The sequence below is a fragment of the Galeopterus variegatus genome, unplaced genomic scaffold (assembly GCF_000696425.1).
Source record: "Galeopterus variegatus unplaced genomic scaffold, G_variegatus-3.0.2 Scaffold6246, whole genome shotgun sequence".
Classification (NCBI taxonomy): Eukaryota; Metazoa; Chordata; class Mammalia; order Dermoptera; family Cynocephalidae; genus Galeopterus; species Galeopterus variegatus.
This window is the reverse complement of record NW_007732357.1, coordinates 29,768-49,352: the sequence shown is the minus strand read 5'-3', so window position 1 is coordinate 49,352 and position 19,585 is coordinate 29,768. Positions and strand designations below refer to the sequence as shown.

The 19,585-nt window shown below is 37.4% G+C and overlaps 1 protein-coding gene and 1 pseudogene across 2 annotated transcripts in view; one reads left to right on the top strand and one right to left on the bottom strand.

The window, feature by feature from the left end:
• The window catches only part of TSG101 (tumor susceptibility 101), a 52,217-nt gene extending 44,535 nt beyond the window's left edge, over window positions 1–7,682 (top strand). For both annotated transcript variants that reach the window (XM_008590644.1, XM_008590645.1), the window contains 3 exons: window positions 4,458–4,660; window positions 5,862–6,101; window positions 7,342–7,682. In XM_008590644.1, coding sequence (XP_008588866.1) covers window positions 4,458–4,660; window positions 5,862–6,101; window positions 7,342–7,431 — 533 coding nt within the window. In that variant the 3' untranslated portion in view covers window positions 7,432–7,682. The remainder of the gene's footprint in view (window positions 1–4,457; window positions 4,661–5,861; window positions 6,102–7,341) is intronic.
• Window positions 7,683–8,928: 1,246 nt separating this feature from the next.
• Window positions 8,929–19,585, bottom strand: part of LOC103606048 — a 17,968-nt pseudogene continuing 7,311 nt past the window's right edge.

Below are 19,585 nucleotides of genomic sequence, written 5' to 3'. Positions count from 1 at the left end.
GCTGTGCCGAAAAGGAAAAAAAAAAAAAAAAAAAAAAAAAAAAAAAAAAAAAAAAAAGCACATATACAATGGTGGTCTCATAAGATTATAATGGAGCTGAAAGATTCCTATCACCTAGCGACATTGTAATGTCATAGGGCAATGCATTACTCATGTGTTTGTAGTGATGCTCGTGTAAACAAATCTACCCTGCCATATTTTTACTGTGCCTTTTCTATGTTTAGATATATTTACATACACAAATACCATTGTGTTACAGTTACCTACGTGCTATACAAGTTTGTAACCTAGGAGCAACAGCTATACCATATAGCCTAGGTGTATAGTAGGCTCTACCATCTAGGTTTATGTAAGTAAGCTCTATGATGTTTGCACAAAGACAAAATTGCCTAACGATGCATTTCTTAGAACATATCCCCATTGTTGAGCAATGCGTTACTATTTTTTGAGATTGTTTTTGCAATAGACAATAGGTTGGAATTTTATCTTTGGTTTGTATAAAGTGGTGAGTTGTTACAGAAAAGATTTAATTTTTATTCCACCTTGTATATTAAGTTGTTTCAAAAAAATCTCAAAATTTTATTGAATTTTGTATGTTTAGTATTTATTATGTAGGCTGCATAATAAGTATTATGTAATCCCTCCCTTCAAAAAATATGTTTTTAAACTGGTAAATATAGTAAGAACCATTAAGGTGGCTTTTTTTTTTTTTTTTGGCAGCTGGCTGGTAAGAGGATCCAAACCCTTGACATTGGTGTTATCAACACCACACTCTCCCATGAACTAACTGGCCAGCCCCAAGAACTGTTAAGAAAGCAGACTGTAGTTGTTGTGCTAGTGTTTGGGAAATTAATTATGGCTAATGGAAGAAAGATCATTTGTGGAGATTAGTATTTACCATAATTTAATGATAGAGAAGAGATGGAATCTAGTATTCAAGAGCATTAAAGGCCGAGCCCGTGGCGCACTCGGGAGTGTGCGGCGCTGGGAGCGCAGCAGCGCTGCCACCGTGGGTTCGGATCCTATATAGGGATGACCAGTGCGCTCACAGTGCTCACTGGCTGAGCGCTTCGCGGCCGGTCTCAAAAAGGACAAAAATAATAATAATAATAAGAGCATTAAGCTGTTTTTGTTAGTTTAGAATGGCTTAGATAGAGTTTATTGATGGAGGAGGTAAAGCTGGTTGTGGAAAAAAACAGTATCATCAAACAGGTAGGTGGAGCACCCAGGTCATTTGCAAGGCCACCAAGAAGTTTCCCTTTCAGAGGTTGTGATTAGCATAATTTAAGTGTAGCAAATATAAACCATAAGTTTAAGAATGAGATTGGGATGGTGGTGACAAGGCCAGCAAGTAGAAGTTTACAGTAACAACATCTGGTTGAATAACAAGATCACAGATGGATTTCATCCATGTTTCTTAACCTTTTTTTTCATTATCACCCCCCTTAGGAGCCTTTTAGACCAGCAAGTAGAAGTTTACAGTAACAACATCTGGTTGAATAACAAGATCACAGATGGATTTCAGCCATGTTTCTTAACCTTTTTTTTCATTATCACCCCCCTTAGGAGCCTTTTAGACTTTTTTTTTCCTACTGATCTCCCCTTACAAAATGTTAATACCACAGATATTGTATGTCTGTTTATATACTGTATGTATATTTCTGCTTTATACATAAAAAGAGCAAGATTTTTTCCTCCTATTACTGAAGTACCAATTTTCACCCAGGGAGTGGTGGTGCACAATATGATGCACATTGAGAATGAGCATACATTAGAGTGATGTTGGATAAGACTGGACTCGAACTCAGAGGGGGTTAGATCCAGAGAGAACAGGGCTTCAGAGATTACCCAAAGTTTGGGTCTGGTAAGATAGGTGAATAAACAGGCCTTTCCTTAGCCAGGAGTGGAGCTTAACTAGAGAACAAGAACAAAAGCAGAGTAGAAAAAGCAGTCACTCTGCTTAGGCTAATTAGAATTAGGAAAAGGGATAGATGCAAGCTTTAAAGCATCTGGTCCTACAAAAAAATCTGGAGGAAAGCAAGTTGTCTTGCTCAGAAAGTTGTTTTTTGAACAGTGAGGAGTCAGACACATAATTAAAGGGGTTAGGATTCTTGTTCCAAAGGAAAGAGGAAGAAGAGTGGAGGATTCGCAATGATGGTTTCAATCTTCTTTGAAGATGTTCCGAAGATTTTTGCCTTTGTGGGAAGATGGTAAAGGAGGATTTGGGGTGTTAAGAAGAAATCAAGGGGATTGATGATTTGGGTTAGGTTATGGCAAGTGAAACCTTTAAAGTTAGAAGTCCTGGTCATCTGACAGAATATGAGTGAGGCCACCTTTGGCAGCCTGTCTCCAGGGATATAACAGATGGGCAGAGTTGGGGATGTGGAAGATGCTGTTAGCAGTAGTGATGGAGAGGTCAGAGCTGCCAGAAGGATTGAGTGGAGATATGAATGGGTCAATTTGGGAAGGTTGCCAGAATCATCCTGGTGTCTTCCTGGTGTAGGGGAGGAAGTGAGTAAGGGGGTGGTAGAGGAGACTGTAGTGTCAGAGAGGAAAACAATAAGAAAAACTGGGGGAAATGAGCTTTGAGGTAATGGCAGTGGCTGGTAAGTAGATGAGAACACTTTGGAAAAGTTAGGTATTGAGAGGCCAGGGGTGTGGGGAAAAAAAAAAAGACCTCAATTTTCATAGGGGAAATGTACCCTCTAGCTTTACAGCTCTGAATTCCAAAGCACAGGTTGTCTGAAAGATTTAATACTTTAGTTTCTCAGAAACACGAAATAATAAACTGAAATACTTTTGTAAAGTCAGAAGTGAATTCTGAAAAGTGTATGCTGTATGGATTTGTATGTTAATAATCAACCAGAAGTATTAATTGTCTGTGAACCTGCAGGATGGATACTGTTTCGGCCTCCTCAGCATGAGGTTTCTAGTTGGAAAGAGGGAGACCCTTGTAGGGAGAAGTGGTGAACACTGGGAGTCAGTCTGATGTTGGGAGTCTTTCTTTCACTGTGTACCAGTAGGGTCCCTAGGACACTCCTCAGGAAAACCTGGCCATGGGAAATACTGGGCACTCATTTTCACCTGCACGGAGAAGAAAATCCAAGTCATTCTTCTGTGGTGGAAATGAGAGAAAGAGAAAAGAAAAGAGAAAGCAGAACTCTATACTTACTCCTCCTTTTATAACCTGTGATACCTGAGAGCTCCAGAGTCTCCCAGGGCCACCTGGGTAAGGAACAGCTTTTTCTGTGAGAAGACAGCTTGACTAATCAAAAACTAAAAAGGAATGACCAGACCATATTCTGGAATGGCAAGAGTTGTAATCAAATAGGACACTAACAAGCATAAGTGGAGCTGATTGCAGTGTATTTTGGACTGTGCAATTTCCTTGTAGAGACATTGTCCGCTGGCATGAGGGAGGGGCCTGGAATGGACAGAAACACGAGTGATGAGAGTTTGGGTACATTTTTGCAAACAGACTAAAGGCGTTTGTTTTTTTGAGTGGAACTCAATGGCAAGGTGATGAACATTTTCAGCTGAAGGTGGAAGTGATACTTTCTGTTAGTCTGTAATTATTTTTTATTCATTGTAGGCATTTAAGTTTAAATATATTTCTTATGTCCCCCCATGGTGTTCTACAATCAAACATAACTGAAAGTCAAAATGCCATTTATACAGTTGCTGATTTAGGACCATAACTAAAGAACATTGATAGTCAATGAAGATTACCCATACTTACATTAAAGGAAGGAACTTTTTGAAGAAAATGTCTGAAGGATGAGTTTACTTGATCTGAAATGTGCAAGGAAATTATATATGATGCTGATTAGGAAAGGACATTTGAAAGAGAATAGTAAAGAGTGTTAGAATAAACAGAAGCTTATGAGCTGTTGAATTTTTTGGATGTCATTCTCTTGCTCATCCGTTTGTCCTGTTCTTTTGGTAAGGAGTAAGGAGTAAAAGTCTTGCAGAAGAGAAGCCTTAATTATACATTAGTTTAGGGAAATTCTGCCCATTCTCGGTCCTCCCATTGGCCTTTAATGGGCTCCTGTCTCCTTCACCTTAGCAATGAAGCCTGATAATGGACTTGACCTAAATCAAATGTTTTTCCTTGGTATCAATTTATTGTCCCATTTGTTGGAGATTTAGGAATATTTGCAATCCATAGGGACATAGCCTCTGCCTTGTTGAGAAAATAGCTAATTGTTTGGGAAGTAAATAGGGAAAGCAGGTAAATAGGGATTAGTAGTAATCTCTTACAGGGAAAGTATTTCTGAATCAACTCAGATTTTTATGCTGTTTCTGATGAAACTGTAATATTAATATATGGGGTTTTTTTTCTTTCCTCTTGTTTTCAAAGTGTCAGCTTATATTTTTCCTGTTTTCTAAAGGTTCCTGTGAGAGGAATAGAAAGACCTTGAGAACTAAGTAAGTGTTTTTGGCCTTTTCTCCTGTAGGTCCCAGTAGGGATGGCACAATCAGTGAGGACACCATCCGAGCCTCTCTCATCTCAGCAGTCAGTGACAAACTGAGATGGCGGATGAAGGAGGAAATGGATCGTGCCCAGGCAGAGCTCAATGCCTTGAAGCGAACAGAGGAAGACCTGAAAAAAGGTCACCAAAAACTGGAAGAGATGGTTACCCGTTTAGATCAAGAAGTAGTAAGTAACTCATTGAACATTTGCAATTTTGGGGTTAAATTGTAGCCATGGCAAAAGTGTTCTGTATGAACCTGGGATGTCGTGGGTATAGTAAGAGTTCAGGAAATTATAGGTGTCTTTAGACAGTAGAATACATGTCTCTATAGCTTTGTTTAAAATGTAGCCTGTATTTGGTATTTGGTCTTTGACTGAGGGGTGAATGATATTTAGAGCATTTTGCTTGTACCTTCACTCTAGGAGATGATGTCTTGAGCAAACGAGGACTGTTGTTTAAATACTGATGTTGCCACACAGTTGTCAGGAAATAAGAATTTTAGAGAGTTCTAAGCCACAATAAAGATCTGCATTGCAGACCTAAGGGACAGTTCTATTTTGTTTCCAAATGTTTGAGCCATTTTTAAAGTATCTTAAGCCCTTCCAACTTACTTGGTTGGCTTAAGAGCTACATATAAACATAATGAATGTAACCTTAGCTCTGTAAGCTTTCTCATATTTATAGCAAATTGCTGTGCCTTGGACAGTCAGTAGGTAAGTTGACTTTGTTTAATGATGATGAAGTAGTGGCACTAGCATGATTTGAGCACCAGCTTCATTCTCCACTTTTCATCCCCGTGAGGGAGAATTTATTCCAATAAATATGTATTTTTGATAAAAAGAATGTAGCGTTACTGAAAGTTTGAGGACTTTGGGGGAAAATGATTTGTAGGTATACATTAGCCTTACAAAATGGCTCTAGTGTGTAAAGTGAGCTTTGTAGTAGCTATTTTCAGAAGTTCAGGAAAGGGACACCAACATAGTTCAGAGCCTACAACCACTAGAATGCAAGTGTTTGGATGTGTTGAATCCTCTCTCTACATAGACTGAAGAAACTTATTCTTCTGTGGCAGATGCCCATTCATTTGGAAGAAAAACCTTTTTTATGATTTTTCTATGTAAGAGAACCTCCTACTGGAAAGTATCTTGTCTGATGGCTTAGTTTGGAATATCACTTGTCACTAAAAATGCTCAGCTCAGAATATTTCCACTATTAGGCTGTTTTCACTTAGCGTATTAGAGCACACCTCCTCTACCTTTGACCAGTGTGTTTTAAACATTTTTTATTAGCCAATCTGTTCCTGTGAAGTTGTTGTAGATGTCTGAAAAGCAGATAATTATATACAATTAGTATAAACTCATCATGCTTGGACTATTCTGTTTTTAGGCTGAGGTTGATAAAAACATAGAACTTTTGAAAAAGAAGGATGAAGAACTCAGTTCTGCTCTGGAGAAAATGGAAAATCAGTCTGAAAATAATGATATTGATGAAGTTATCATTCCCACGGCCCCACTATACAAACAGATCCTAAATCTGTATGCTGAGGAAAACGCTATTGAAGACACTATCTTTTACCTGGGAGAAGCCTTGAGGCGGGGAGTAATAGACCTGGATGTCTTCCTGAAGGTATGTGTGTATTCCTCACCTGCTTTCCAGGATTTTGGAACTTGTGTTGTAGAGGCACTGACCTTGGAAACCACAAACGAAGAGAAGGGTTCTCTGTAGGGTGGGTGGGTTAAGATTCCTTATCTCCCCAAAAGAAAGCAAGTGAGATATAGAGTGCTGAGGATTGATCTGAGTAGGGAAAGAAAAGTGGGCTAGTGGCTGCAGTTCCCCACCCACCAGACAGCATCAAGATGAATGTAACTCTTCTATCTTACTACTGTGCCTGGATGAATCAGGAGGCACAGTCAGATTTCCATTGCTTTTTTCAGGTCATACCACCTAAACTGAGATCACTGACCTGCCCCACCCCCATTTTTTACCTACTAATTTTCTTGGCGTTGCTTTTTTTTAGTTGCCTATTTTAGACCAGTTTTCCCAGATCAGAGAGCCCTCTAAGGTATTAGGCTACCTTTTAGATCCCTTTTGAGTGAAGGTTGTCTCCAGCTTAATGTTATTGTACAGACATGAAAATCAGTAAGCCAAGTTTGGCTACTGCTGTCTGGAGAACAGGGTTTTAGGAATAATAACAGCCACCCTTTTGATATTTGATCCACCTGCTGTTAGTGCCTCAGTGTACATGCGAGGCTGGTCAGGTCACTTGTTCATCTTGCCTGTCTTGTCTGTCTCACTATGGGTGAGTGGCCAATGTGCCTCAGACCTCGTGCAAGCACATGAATGGTTGGGTATAAACCAGAGACCCAAGAAAGAACCCCTTTTCTATATACTGTCTTATGCTTGGGTGGCATAGCTTACGGAAAGATGCAAATGGAAAGGTAAGAAAGGTATGCTGTTTCCTCAGGCACTGGAGTAGGAACAAGAGCTGGCCCTGTGCTGTTCATCCCTGTCCTTGATCAAAGTTTTTTGGTAACTTTTGCTAGGATCACAGTACAAGTTTCCCCGGATTGTTAATTGTCTCAAGATATAGCTCAAACTCCTGAGTTAGATCCTGCACTGTGGTGCTTTCTCTGTGAGTATACCTTTATAGGGTCTCAGAAGACTGCTTGCTTTAACACAATCTGCCATTGTCAGTGTGGTAGAGTTAAAAAAGTCACATGTAATGAGGTATTCATTCCAAAAGAAAGTTGATAGAAGTAGTGGGTGTAGGGCTCTTAGATCCCATCTGGATTACAAACTGTCTGATACATCATGCCTGGGCATGGATCAAAGCCATTCTAACTGATGAAATTTTTCCCCCTCCTAGCATGTACGTCTTCTGTCCCGTAAACAGTTCCAGCTGAGGGCGCTAATGCAAAAAGCAAGAAAGACTGCTGGTCTCAGTGACCTCTACTGACTTCTGTGATATCAGCTGGAGATTGAACTCTTCCAAGCATTCTTTTCTTCTCTTCCTTTCTCTTATCAGTAGGTGCCCAGAATAAGTTATTGCAGTTTATCATTCAAGTGTAAAATATTTTGAATCAATAATATATTTTCTGTTTTCTTTTGGTAAAGACTGGCTTTTATTAATGCACTTTCTATCCTCTGTAAATTTTTTGTGCTAGATGTTGGGACTGACTATGCTAAATAAAAACTTGTTGCATAATTTTTCTCTTCTTCATTGGATTTCTTTAGGAAGGATCCATGAAATCTTAATCAGCCCAGCTTTTCATTTAGCAAACAAGGCATAATATACATTTTAAGTTTAAATTTAGTATTTTTTCTATAGCATATAAAGTGAATTCTATTTAATATGGGATATACCCATATGGGATAGAAATCGAAATTTTGTTTCTTTTTTTTTTTTTTTTTTAAAGGATAACCGGTAAGGGGATCTTAACCCTTGACTTGGTGTTGTCAGCACCACACTCACCCAGTGAGCGAACCGGCCATCCCTATATGGGATCCGAACCCGCAGCCTTGGTGTTATCAGCACCGCACTCTCCCGAGTGAGCCACGGGCCGGCCCCGAAATCGAAATTTTGAACTATTTCAAATGGAGGGATTTGAGCGACTTTTTTTCTGTGAAAGGCCCAAGGTGGTGCACTCCTACCATCCCTCCTAGATTTGTTACCTTTCTAGGCCTGACTGAACCATAACTGTTTTCATCAAGAAAAAAAGAGCAGAGGGCTGGCCTGGTGGCGCACTGGATAGTGCGCCGCTTGGGAAGCGCGGCGGCGCTCCCGCCCGAGGGTTCGGATCCCACATACAGACCGGTTCCCGCTCACTGGCTGAGCGAGGCGCAGGAGCAACACCGAGGGTTGCAATCCCGTTGCCGGTCCCCGGTCCGGTACGGGGGCGACACTGAGGGTTGCGATCCGTTGCCGGACACGGAAAAAAAAAAAAAAAAAAAAAAAAAAGAAAGAAAAAAAGAGCAGAGTGGCAGATGCCAACATATACACCTGAGAACTTATGTTAACTAGGCAAGATGGTCTGGGTACTATTAAAGGGGAAGGTACAGTGTATATTGTCTCCCTACTTTTATTGTCATTTGAAGTTCAGTCTTCATGGCCAAGTGATTCAGTAGCCAAGTTTGTTCCCTCCTAATTAGCTACATAGCTGCTGTATGTCCTGCAGAACTCTTCCAGTAGAACAAAATGTTCTCTATAAAAATGAGAGTGCTAGAAGGCTCATGAGATTACAAAAAAAAGAACAGTCTGATTTGACATGGTTCTTTTAAAAGATATTCAGGGACTCAGGCAGCCCACTGTATATTTCTCCCAAGAGAGGAATGACCAACTTAGACTTACTCATCATCAAGGGGTTTATATGGTTTAGATCTTTTATTAAAAAATTAAAATCCACTCATAAAAATTATCAGAATAAAAACTAGCAAGGTCAAAACATGATTTTATTTAGTGTTAGAGCTGGAACTAATAGATTATTTTTGTGTGTACATACATTTTTTGCATTGTAGAGGAAGTTACAACTTTTAACAGCATGTAAATGAACATAAAAGTATAAGCCATCCAGAACAAAAGAATTACCATGCACCTAATGAAAAGAATCAGAATTTCTGTAACCCAATATATATATCATACATTCTTTTGGATCAAATGGCAACTACATATATGTACATATACATGCACATACACAAGGCAAGTACTGGTACATCAAGAGTACCAAAAACATCGTCTTTGATGCACTCAGGAATGATAAAAAAAGTAACATCCATCATCTGGATAAATAAAAGAGCTGAAGGGCTAAATGCTAAGGAGGGTAAGCACTCTTCCCCCTTTCCTTTTTCCAACTTTTAGGAATTCATGTTTATTCAAAGGTTTGACATACAGCATAACTACTGTCTCTTCAATAACTTCAGAATGGTACTTTTAAACAACTCTGAAGCTTGAGCTCCTTCTGAATTTCCCAAAGTGTTTCTGCACTTTTTTGCAAACACGCCTCATCTTCAGGGGTCAGCTTTACCTTTCTAAAGTCTGTGATACCATTTTCTTGCAGGATACAAGGAACACTAAGGAATATTTCTTCATTTACTCCATAGAGGCCCTGAAAGTAGAGACTTAAAAATTATTTTTTCTGTCTTATTCTCTACCAAAGTCTGCAATATGAGAAACAATAGTTATTGGGTGAATGAGTAACAGATTTGTACTATGGATTATGGCAGAAAAGTAGAGCACAAAGGCAGACAATTTAAAACATGATTAGACATATTTGTCGTTCAGTTTCATCAGCCATCTGTCCACATAGGCCCCAGCCTCTTGCCATGTTTGCTGGGGCCCACCCTCCTTTTCCTATCTCCCTGCCGCCAAACCACTTCCTATCAGGGAAGAACTTTAAAATTCCTATGACTCTATTCCCAATGATTTTATTTTAACCTCTCTCTTTCAGTCTAGCAGAGGGATCTTACCCGTGCCCCAACTCCCCTCTCCCCAGGAGACTACTAGTTCATTTGTGACTACTGCTCTTCCCTAGCTTTCTTCATTAGACATAATTAGAACTGTTAGATAACAACTCTATATACAGCAAGATCTACCCATAATGGTTTCCAATATTACTAGACATTTGTAGAGTTAGCTTACTGAGTTAAATAATAAAGATACAAGAAGACTTACTTTTATTTAATAAATGTAATAAGAAATGTCACACTAGGCCAAGACAAAAGTCTAAAAAGATAGGTCTCATCACCTGTACTCTCCACCCTCTTCAGCAGCAGCAGCAAAAAACAGACTATAGGAAGAGAGGTGCTATCAGCCTCAAAAATTGAGTCCCTCAAAATTGTTCTTTACCCCTGTTTTATGTTAAATAATGATTTTTCAAACATGAACATCCCACCTTACTTAGGGTGGAGACTGGATGCACTTTTCTAAGATTCTTCAAAATACATTTTATTAAATCACCTACAGATAGGCTAACACCCTAAGAAGTATAACCTTTCTTTTTTAATCATCTCATGGCCTCTGATAGTAAAAAGAAATCATGAATGTAAGAAGTTAGTTTGGAAGAAATACTTGTCATTGAACATCCATTTTATGGCAACCTATCTGACAATGGCATAAAACTGTTTCTATCAATAATTTCTCCTAGAAATTTCTTACAGTGGCTATTTAAGATAAACATTAGAGTTATGAAGTACAGAGATCCAGAAATTAATATTAAATCAATTCCACCACAAAATGTAAAGACATATAGCAAGTGTTTAAAAAAATATATTGACAATCAACAAATGAGTCCCTACTATGTGCTAGACACTGGATTAGTTAGCAATAAGCAAAACAGAATCAGTCCCTGCCTGCTTAAGAATTTATAATCTGGTGGATATGATCACACGAAAATAAAAGTAGAAGTGCTAATAAAAAGCATGGGAAATATAACAACATATAGTTAAGGGATTAATTTCATTCCTCTAGCAGAAGTCAGGCTCACAGCTAACTTCCAAGGTACTGAAAATGTGAAACTAACATATTACCTAGAAATCACTTTTTTATGGACATTTTCCCACTGCTCAGGATCTTTATCAGTTCCTTTATCTGAGTTCAGGTCCTTCCGAGGGACATCAGCAATGTTAAATAACTCCACTCCATACAGGAACTAAAGAGATAACCAAGGGCCGGCCCGTGGCTCACTTGGGAGAGCGTGGTGCTGATAATACCAAGTCAAGGGTTAAGAGCCCCCTATCAGTCATCTTTTCAAAACAAAAGAAAAGAAAAAATTGATTTATTATACGATGTTATATAGCAAGGAGGGTTTTTTTAACCTTAGCAAAACTCTTATAATTGCCCAAAATAGTTTTCAACTAGGAATTTTCAAAAGAACTATCAAAAAATTCAGACTGTCTGAGCCCCGCTCCTGATCTAAATCAAAATCTCCATGGATTGGGATCCGCAATTCTATAACCTGGCAGAGATTCTCCAAACAAGAAATGGGCAGGTCTAAATTTTCAGCTATATATAAGCTTTAACTTTTCTTCCTTTAAGTCCTTTTCCATAGTCCTTTTCCATGTTAGATGATTTTAAAGATTTTTAGCCAGAAGAAACTAAGGAAAAAAAGGATAGCTATCACCACAGCACCCCAATTCTTCCCCTTAATTTTCTCCAGTTATGCCTATACCTTAATGTGAAGAATTCATGTTGCTTGAATTACAACACTGACCTTGTGAACTAGAGTGTCCCAAGTTAAGTACAAACTACATCATGTTACTTAGTTCTGTATTAAGAAAGCATTATAATCATAGCCATCCATAGATTATAGAAACAATCTCACAAATTTGTGAGTATTTCTGGTGGATTATTTGGTTTTTTATTTGTTTTTTGTGGCTTGGCCACTACAGGGATCTGAACCCTTGACCCTGGTATTACAATACTGCGCTCTAACTGAGCTAACCGGCCAGTCTTTGGTGGATTATTTGATTATAAAAATAAATGTGCTAAAAATTAAAACTCGCAAAAGGGCCCAAGTGGAATAAAAGTCTTTTCTCCCCACCTAGGAACTATTGTACTTTATGATTAAATCTCTATATGATCAATACAGTCAAAATATATTTCATATGGCATGCAGGGCTCAGTGGTGCTTTAGGCTTACCACTTGAGTCTCCATGGTCTCCAAAGACCAACCCATGACAGCTTTCAGAGCGCACACCAACCTTTTGCCCTATAAAGTGATGGAAACAGGAAATGTCTGGATTACAGCCACTTCCAATAACGTGGTTTATGGGAAATGCACTCAAATCCCAGGCTACATAAGTTAAGATATCCACTGAAAAGAAAAAGTTCAAGTCAGAAAAAGTTTTCATCTAAAATGATACATTTTTAGGTTTATCTAAATTAAAACTGGTAAATCTGATGTTTTGGGAAAGATCTGTTTTTTTCCCAAATATATAAGGGACATTTACACTGTCTCTTAACAGGTCACAAAATAAACCTTAACAGATTTTTAAAAACTAATGTCAAACAGTCCACATTTCTCTGATCTCAATTCAGTTAAATTATAATCAACCACAATAAGACAAATTTTTAAATGTTTCAAAGCTAAAAATTTACTCTTAAAAGACTCTGAGTTAAAGAGGAAATGAAACTATGAATTATAAAATAGAACTGAATGACAAAGAACCACAGAACAAAGCTAGAAAATAAAGTGGTACACTTAGTGGTAAATTTATATTCTTTAATGCATTTTAAAAACAAGGAAGATTATACAGCAATAACAAGAGTCAATCATAAAGTAAAAGGAAGTAAAGAGCAGATAGTAGTAAGATTTAAAAAAAAAAAACAGCATCAAAAAAATAGCTAAGTTTTAGAGAGGCGGAGGGCTAATAAATTAGAAAAATCTACAGTAAAACTAAGGGGAGAAATGGGTAATGTCCCAAAAAAGTGATATTGAGAAATGGGACATAATCATAGACAAAGTAGAGATTTAAAAAGTCATAAAATATGAAACACATGCCAGTACACTTAAAAACATGAATGAGATGGATAACTTTCTAGAAAATTTCCTTAAATGACTTAAAAAATGGAAAATTTGACTAAACATATGTATTAGTGAACTATCAAAAATCTATTGCTCACCATTTCAAATTGTTTTACAGACAAGTTTTATAAAAACTTCAAGGAACCAGGCCGGCCCATGGCTCACTTGGTAGAGTGCGGTGCTGATAACACCAAGGCCACGGGTTCGGATCCTATATAGGGATGGCCGGTTTGCTCACTAGCTGAGCGTGGTGCTGACAACACCAAGCCAAGGGTTGAGATCCCCTTACCGGTCATCTTTTTAAAAAAAAAGAAAAAAAAAAAAAAACTTCAAGGAACCAATTCTTATCTCATACTGCCTGCTTTAGATAACAGAAAAAAGATTTTGGTAATGGTAGTAAAACCTTGTTACCAAAACTGAACAAAGACTTTGAAAAAAGAATAAACCCATCATCACTTATTTACATAGATATACAAGTACTATGTAAAATATTAGCAAATATAATGAGTGGAAGTTTTTGAAAAAATACTTCATGACCAAGTAGGCTTTACCCCAGAAATGCAAACGTGGTTCAGTATCAGAAAATCTGTTAATTTATTACACCATATGAGATTTAAAGAAAATGATATATACAATCATTTTAATTATTATAGAAAAACCTAATGAAATTACAAACTCATTCAGGGTTTAAAAAAGTAAAACCCCACAATCTAGGAACAAAAAAATTTCCTAACATCAAAAAGGCATCTGTCAAAATCCTAAGCAAACAACATACAATATGAAGAAAACAGAAGCATTTTCATTAAAGTCAAGGATACCCACCATCACTGTTTCTATTGTACTAGAGATCCTCTTAGCTGATGCAAGGAAACACGAGAAAGAAAAAGATCCTAAGAACAGACAGAAGTCCTTATTTGGAGATGATAGAACTGTCTAATAGAAAAATTTTGATAATCTACAAACTACTGAAATTGAAAACAGAAGGAAAAGGAAAGAAAAGAAGGAAGAACAGAGCCTCAGAAACTTGTGGGACACCATTAAGCACACCAACATATGCAAGTGTTAGCACCAGGAGAAGAAAAGACAAAGGGGCAGAAAATTATTCATAGAAGTAATGGCTGAAACTTCCCAAATACGAAAAACATTCATCCATGCATCCAAGAAGCTCAGTGAATTCCAGGTGAGATAAATTAAGAAATTCACAGTTACACACATCATAGTTAACCTTTTAAAAGCCAAAGAGAAAATACTGGAGACAGCAAGAGAAAACAACTTATCAAATATAAAGGAACCAAAATAAGTCAGTAGCTGACTTCTAATCTGAAACAGTGGAGGTCAGAAGATAGATGGATGACATTCAAAGTGCTGGAAGGTAAACTCAACCAAGAATCCTATATCTATCAAATCTATATTTCAAAACTGAAGACAAAATAAAGGCAATCCCAAATAAACAAAGAACTGACTGCTAGCAGCAGAACTGTCTTATAAGAAATACTAAAGGAAATTCTAAAGGCTGAAAGGAGGTGGCACCAGACAATAATTCAAATTGATAAAAAATAAAGAGCACTGGTAATAATTATGAAGCAACTATAAAAGATAGTATAATTTATATATTATGTATATAATGTGTGTATGTACACACGCACCCGTCCTTTATTTAAAACACAGTTGGAAGGGCTGGCTGGTTAGCTCACTTGGTTAGAATGTGATGCCAATAACACAAAGGTCAAGGGTCTGATCCCCGTACAGGCCAGCTACAAAAAAAAAAAAAAAGCAAATAAAACACAATTGCATAAAACAATATAAAATTTAATTGTTGGGTCTGTAAGATATATATAATATATTTGACAGTAACAACTGTCACAGTTTGTTAGTGCTGCTATAACAAAATTATCAAATAATCAGCAAGGACATAGAAGGCCTGAACAATGGCATCACCAATTAGACCCGAGTGGCATCTCTAGGAGCCCCAACAACAGCAGAATGTACATGGAGTAGACCATACACTAGACCACAAAGTTAGTCTCGATAAATTTAAAGGAACTGATATCACACAAATTATATTTTCAGACCACAAAAGAATTAAATTAGAAATCAACAACAGAAGGAAATCGGAAATTCACAAAAATTTGTAAACTAAACAACATGTTCCCCTAAGTAATCAATGGGTCAAGAAGAAATCATAAATGTTAAAATATTTGAAATGAAACAAACAAAAATGTAAGATACTAGAATTTATAGGATGCAGCTTATGCAGTGTGTAAAAGGAAATTAATAGCTGTAAATGCCCACTAGAAGCAAGAAATTAATAACCTTCCATCTTAAGAAAAAAGAAAAAGAAGAGCACACTAAACCCAAAGAAAACAAGAAAAGAAATAAAGATTAGAGTGGAAATAGAAAGTCAATAGAGAAAATCTACATCAAAAATTGGTTCTTTGAAGAGATTAACAAAATTGAAAAACCTAGACTGGCCAAGTAAGACTGACAAAGGAAAAAAGAAAGAGGAGACTCAAAATACTAAAATCAGGAATGAAAGAGTGGACCATCTCTATTGGCCTTAAAGAAATAATACTATGAACAACCATATGCCAAATTAGATAATTTACAGGCCGGCCCGGTGGCGCACTGCTACAGTGCACCGCTTGGGAGCATGGTGGCGCTCCCGCCGAGGGTTCGGATCCCACATACAGACCAGTTCCCGCTCACTGGCTGAGCGAGGTGCGGGCGCGGCACCGAGGTTTGCAATCCCGTTGCCGGTCCCGGCCCGGTACGGGCGCGACACTGAGGGTTGCGATCCGTTGCCGGACACAAAAAAAAAGACAAAAAGGAAAAAAAAAAATTAGATAATTTACATAAAATATATAAATTCCTACAAAGACAAAACTACTGAAACTGACTCAAATAGAAAATCTGAATAGACCTACAGTAAGTAAAGAGATTGAATCAGTAACTTAAAATGGTCAAAGCCTGAACTCAGGTGACTTCACTGGAGAATTCCACCAAACATTTAAAGAATTAATACAAGTACTTCACAATCTCTTCTAGAAAATGGAAGAGGGAACACTTCATTCTATGAGGACATTATTATTACACTGACACCAAAGGCAGACAAAAACATCTCAAGAAAACTACAGACTTCTTCACTTCAATCCTGTAAAGGAAAAAAAAAAAAAGATAAAAATCAAACAAACAAAAACTATAGGTCAATATCTCTCAAGAATATAGATGTGCACATTCTCAACAAATGCTAGCAAACCAAATCCAGTATCATTAAGGAGATTATACATTATGATTAAGTGGGGTTTATCCCACAGTTTAACATCCAAAAATTAATTGGTATAGTACACTAATACAGTACAAAAAACACAATTGTCTCAATAGACAGAAAAAAAAAATTCAACATCTATTCATAATTTTTAAAAAAAATATCCTCAACAAAGCAGGAATAGAAGGGAACTTCCTTAACATGATAAAGAGCATCTATGAAAGCTTACAGCTAGCATTATATTCAATGGTGAAAGAGCAAATGCTTTCCTCCTAAAATTGGGAACAAAACAAGGATGCCCATTTTCACCATCTCTATAAAATATTGTACTGGAGGTTCTAGCGAAGGCAATTAGGCAAGAAAGAGAAATAGAAGGCATCTATATTAGAAAGGAAAAATAAAACTTTATTCATAGACAACATGATCCTTGTATATAGAAAATCCTAAGGATCTACTAAAATATTAGAACTAATGAGTTCAGCATAATGACAAGACACAATATCAACACACAAAAGTCAACTACATCTCCATATAGTTGCAATGCACAGTCCAAAAATGAAATTAAGAAAATAATTCCACTGACAATAGCATCCAAAAGAATAAAATGCTTAATTTAAGAAAGGAAGCCCGTGACTGAAAACTTACAAAATATTGCTGGAAGAAATTAAAGAAGACCTAAATAAGTAGAAAGACATCCCATGTGCATTAGTCAGAAGACTTGATGGAAATACTACCAAAACTGGTCTGCAAATTCAATGCAATCCCTATCAAAATCCCTGCTGGCTTTTCTGCAGAAATTCATAAGCTGATTCTTAAATTCATGTGGAAATACAGAGGACCGGCAGAGCCAAAATAATCTTGAAAAACTTTGTTAAGTTGAAGAACTTAACACATACCAGTTTCAAAACTTAAAGAAAGCTACAGTAATCAGCACATCTCTAAATACTACTATGGAGTGAGCTCCATAATATATTAAGTAAAAATAAAAGAGGATGGGCTGGCTGGTTAGTTCTCTTGGTTAGAAAGTGGTGCTGATAACACCAAGGTCATAGGTTTGAAACCCCGTACCAGCCAGCTGCCAAAAAAAATGTTTAAATAAATAAATAAATAGAAGATGGAGAAAAATGTATAGAGTACTGTAAACTATAAAATAAAAAATTTAAATGGTAACCTATATAAAGAGAGGCTATAGGGAAGAGAGGACAAGGGATAGAAGCCAGATTTCTTTGAATAATTCTTGTTCTCTAGATTTGATGTTAGAGCCATGTAAATGTGTTATAAAATTATGAGACAAAATTTAAATAGAAGTTCCTCAATATTAAAACTAAAATGAACAAATAAACTTAATTATGTACCAATTTTGGCCCACCCACAGAGAAAAACTATTCCAAATGATTTTAGAATACAATAATTTGAATATCCCTAAAACTTCGATGGTTCAGACTCATAATCAGTAACCTGTGTGATTTTTCTTCTTGAATGTCTTTTCAGATATTTCAAATTTAACATGTCCCAACTGGAAATCTTCATTTTTCTCCCCTAAACCTAGCACCCCATTACCTCCTCAGTGACTCCCATCCCCTTGATGGCATTCCAATGCAGGCATGTGGAACTACCATCCAACTGGTTACTCAGGGAAAAATTCCTCCCTTTCCCTCACTACGTGTGATCAGCAGTCCTGCAGATTTTATCTCCAAAGTATATCTTGAATATGTCTACCTTGTGCATGCAGCACTGAGGCGTCTAGTACAATTTTGGAGAGTCAAGTAGTAAAACTATAGTGCTACTTTCACTTATCACACAGTAACCTGGAAAACAAACCTCAGATATCACAGCCTTTAGAATGTAAAACTTGAACTCATCTGATTAAACGAATTATCTTTTCATACATACTAGAGTTTAAAGAAATCTTCATTATGGTACATATACTGATTACAAGTTTGCAGAACACATGTTACACTAACAAAACAAGAATTTCTGGAATTATACTGGTAGTTTAGAATTTAATACTCATTAAATTCTTTTTTTTCTACAAAGTTACTAACTCTCCCCCACCCCCACCCCCACCAAAAAAAATTCTTCACTAAATAGTTTAAATAAAGCTGATTTAGACTGGTAACAATAATCAATTTGCAGGGGGACTGTACTGGACCATACTGGAAATCATTAATTTAAAGATGGATACATTTCTTTGGATTAAATCAAGGCATGTTTCTCCTTTTTTCTGGCATGCACCTGCCATGATAACTAGGTTGGAGTTTGCAGTGACAAGGTAATCTGGGGAAAGATTTGAAGAAAAAATAGATTATGAATGAAAACATTTGGCATTTAAGTACAAACTTTCTGCTCACCTCAATCATCACACTATGTTTATCAAAGAGTGGGCTCCCTTAAATCTTTTACTATGACCATGGTACTCTTTCATTCCAGAAAACTAGTACTAAGTTTTCCTTGTACTTCAAAAAAATAAACAACTTCCTGAAATACCTTTGTCCTATTTAGAATAAGAGGTCAAAATGTGGATTAATCTGGTAAGCGAAGAGTATTTACTTAGAGGTAGATGTGGTGTGAAAAGACCCTCCAACAGGAAGATCTTGGTTCATTCACATGTTCAAATAATTATCTTCTAGGTGCCGAGTGAATAAAGTACAATAGTTAAGAGTTTAGGTTTGGGGGTCAAACAGAAATGGGTTCAAATCCCTACTCCATCACTTTTTTTTTTTTTTTCCTTTTTGTCTTTTTTCGTGACCGGCAACGGATCGCAACCCTCAGTGTCGCGCCCGTACCGGACCGGGACCGGCCACGGGATCGCAACCCTCGGTGTTGCACCAGCCCCTCGCTCAGCCAGTGAGCGGCCGGTCTGTATGTGGGATCCGAACCCTCAGCGGGAGCGCCACCACGCTCCCAAGCGGCGCACTGTAGCAGTGCGCCACCGGGCCGGCCCCTACTCCATCACTTTTACTTAACCTCAGTTTGCAGGTACATCATCTGTAAAACAGAATTGTGCTCAGCATTAAATAACATATGTAAAGTGCTTATTAGGTCAGTGTCTGGTACACAATAGGCAATTAACGATAGTTATTGTGATAACTACCATTATTTCTGCTCACGAGGAACGCAGTCTGGTGCTGTAGGAAACCTTGTGAACAAAGCACAACATAATAAAAGTTAAACAATATGTTAAGAGTACAGAGTAGGGAGCAACCAGCATCTATAAAAACTATGGAAGTCTTCATAAAAAGAAATAAAAGTGGGCCGGCCCGTGGCTCACTCGGGAGAGTGCGGTGCTGATAACACCAAGGCCACGGGTTCGGATCCCATATAGG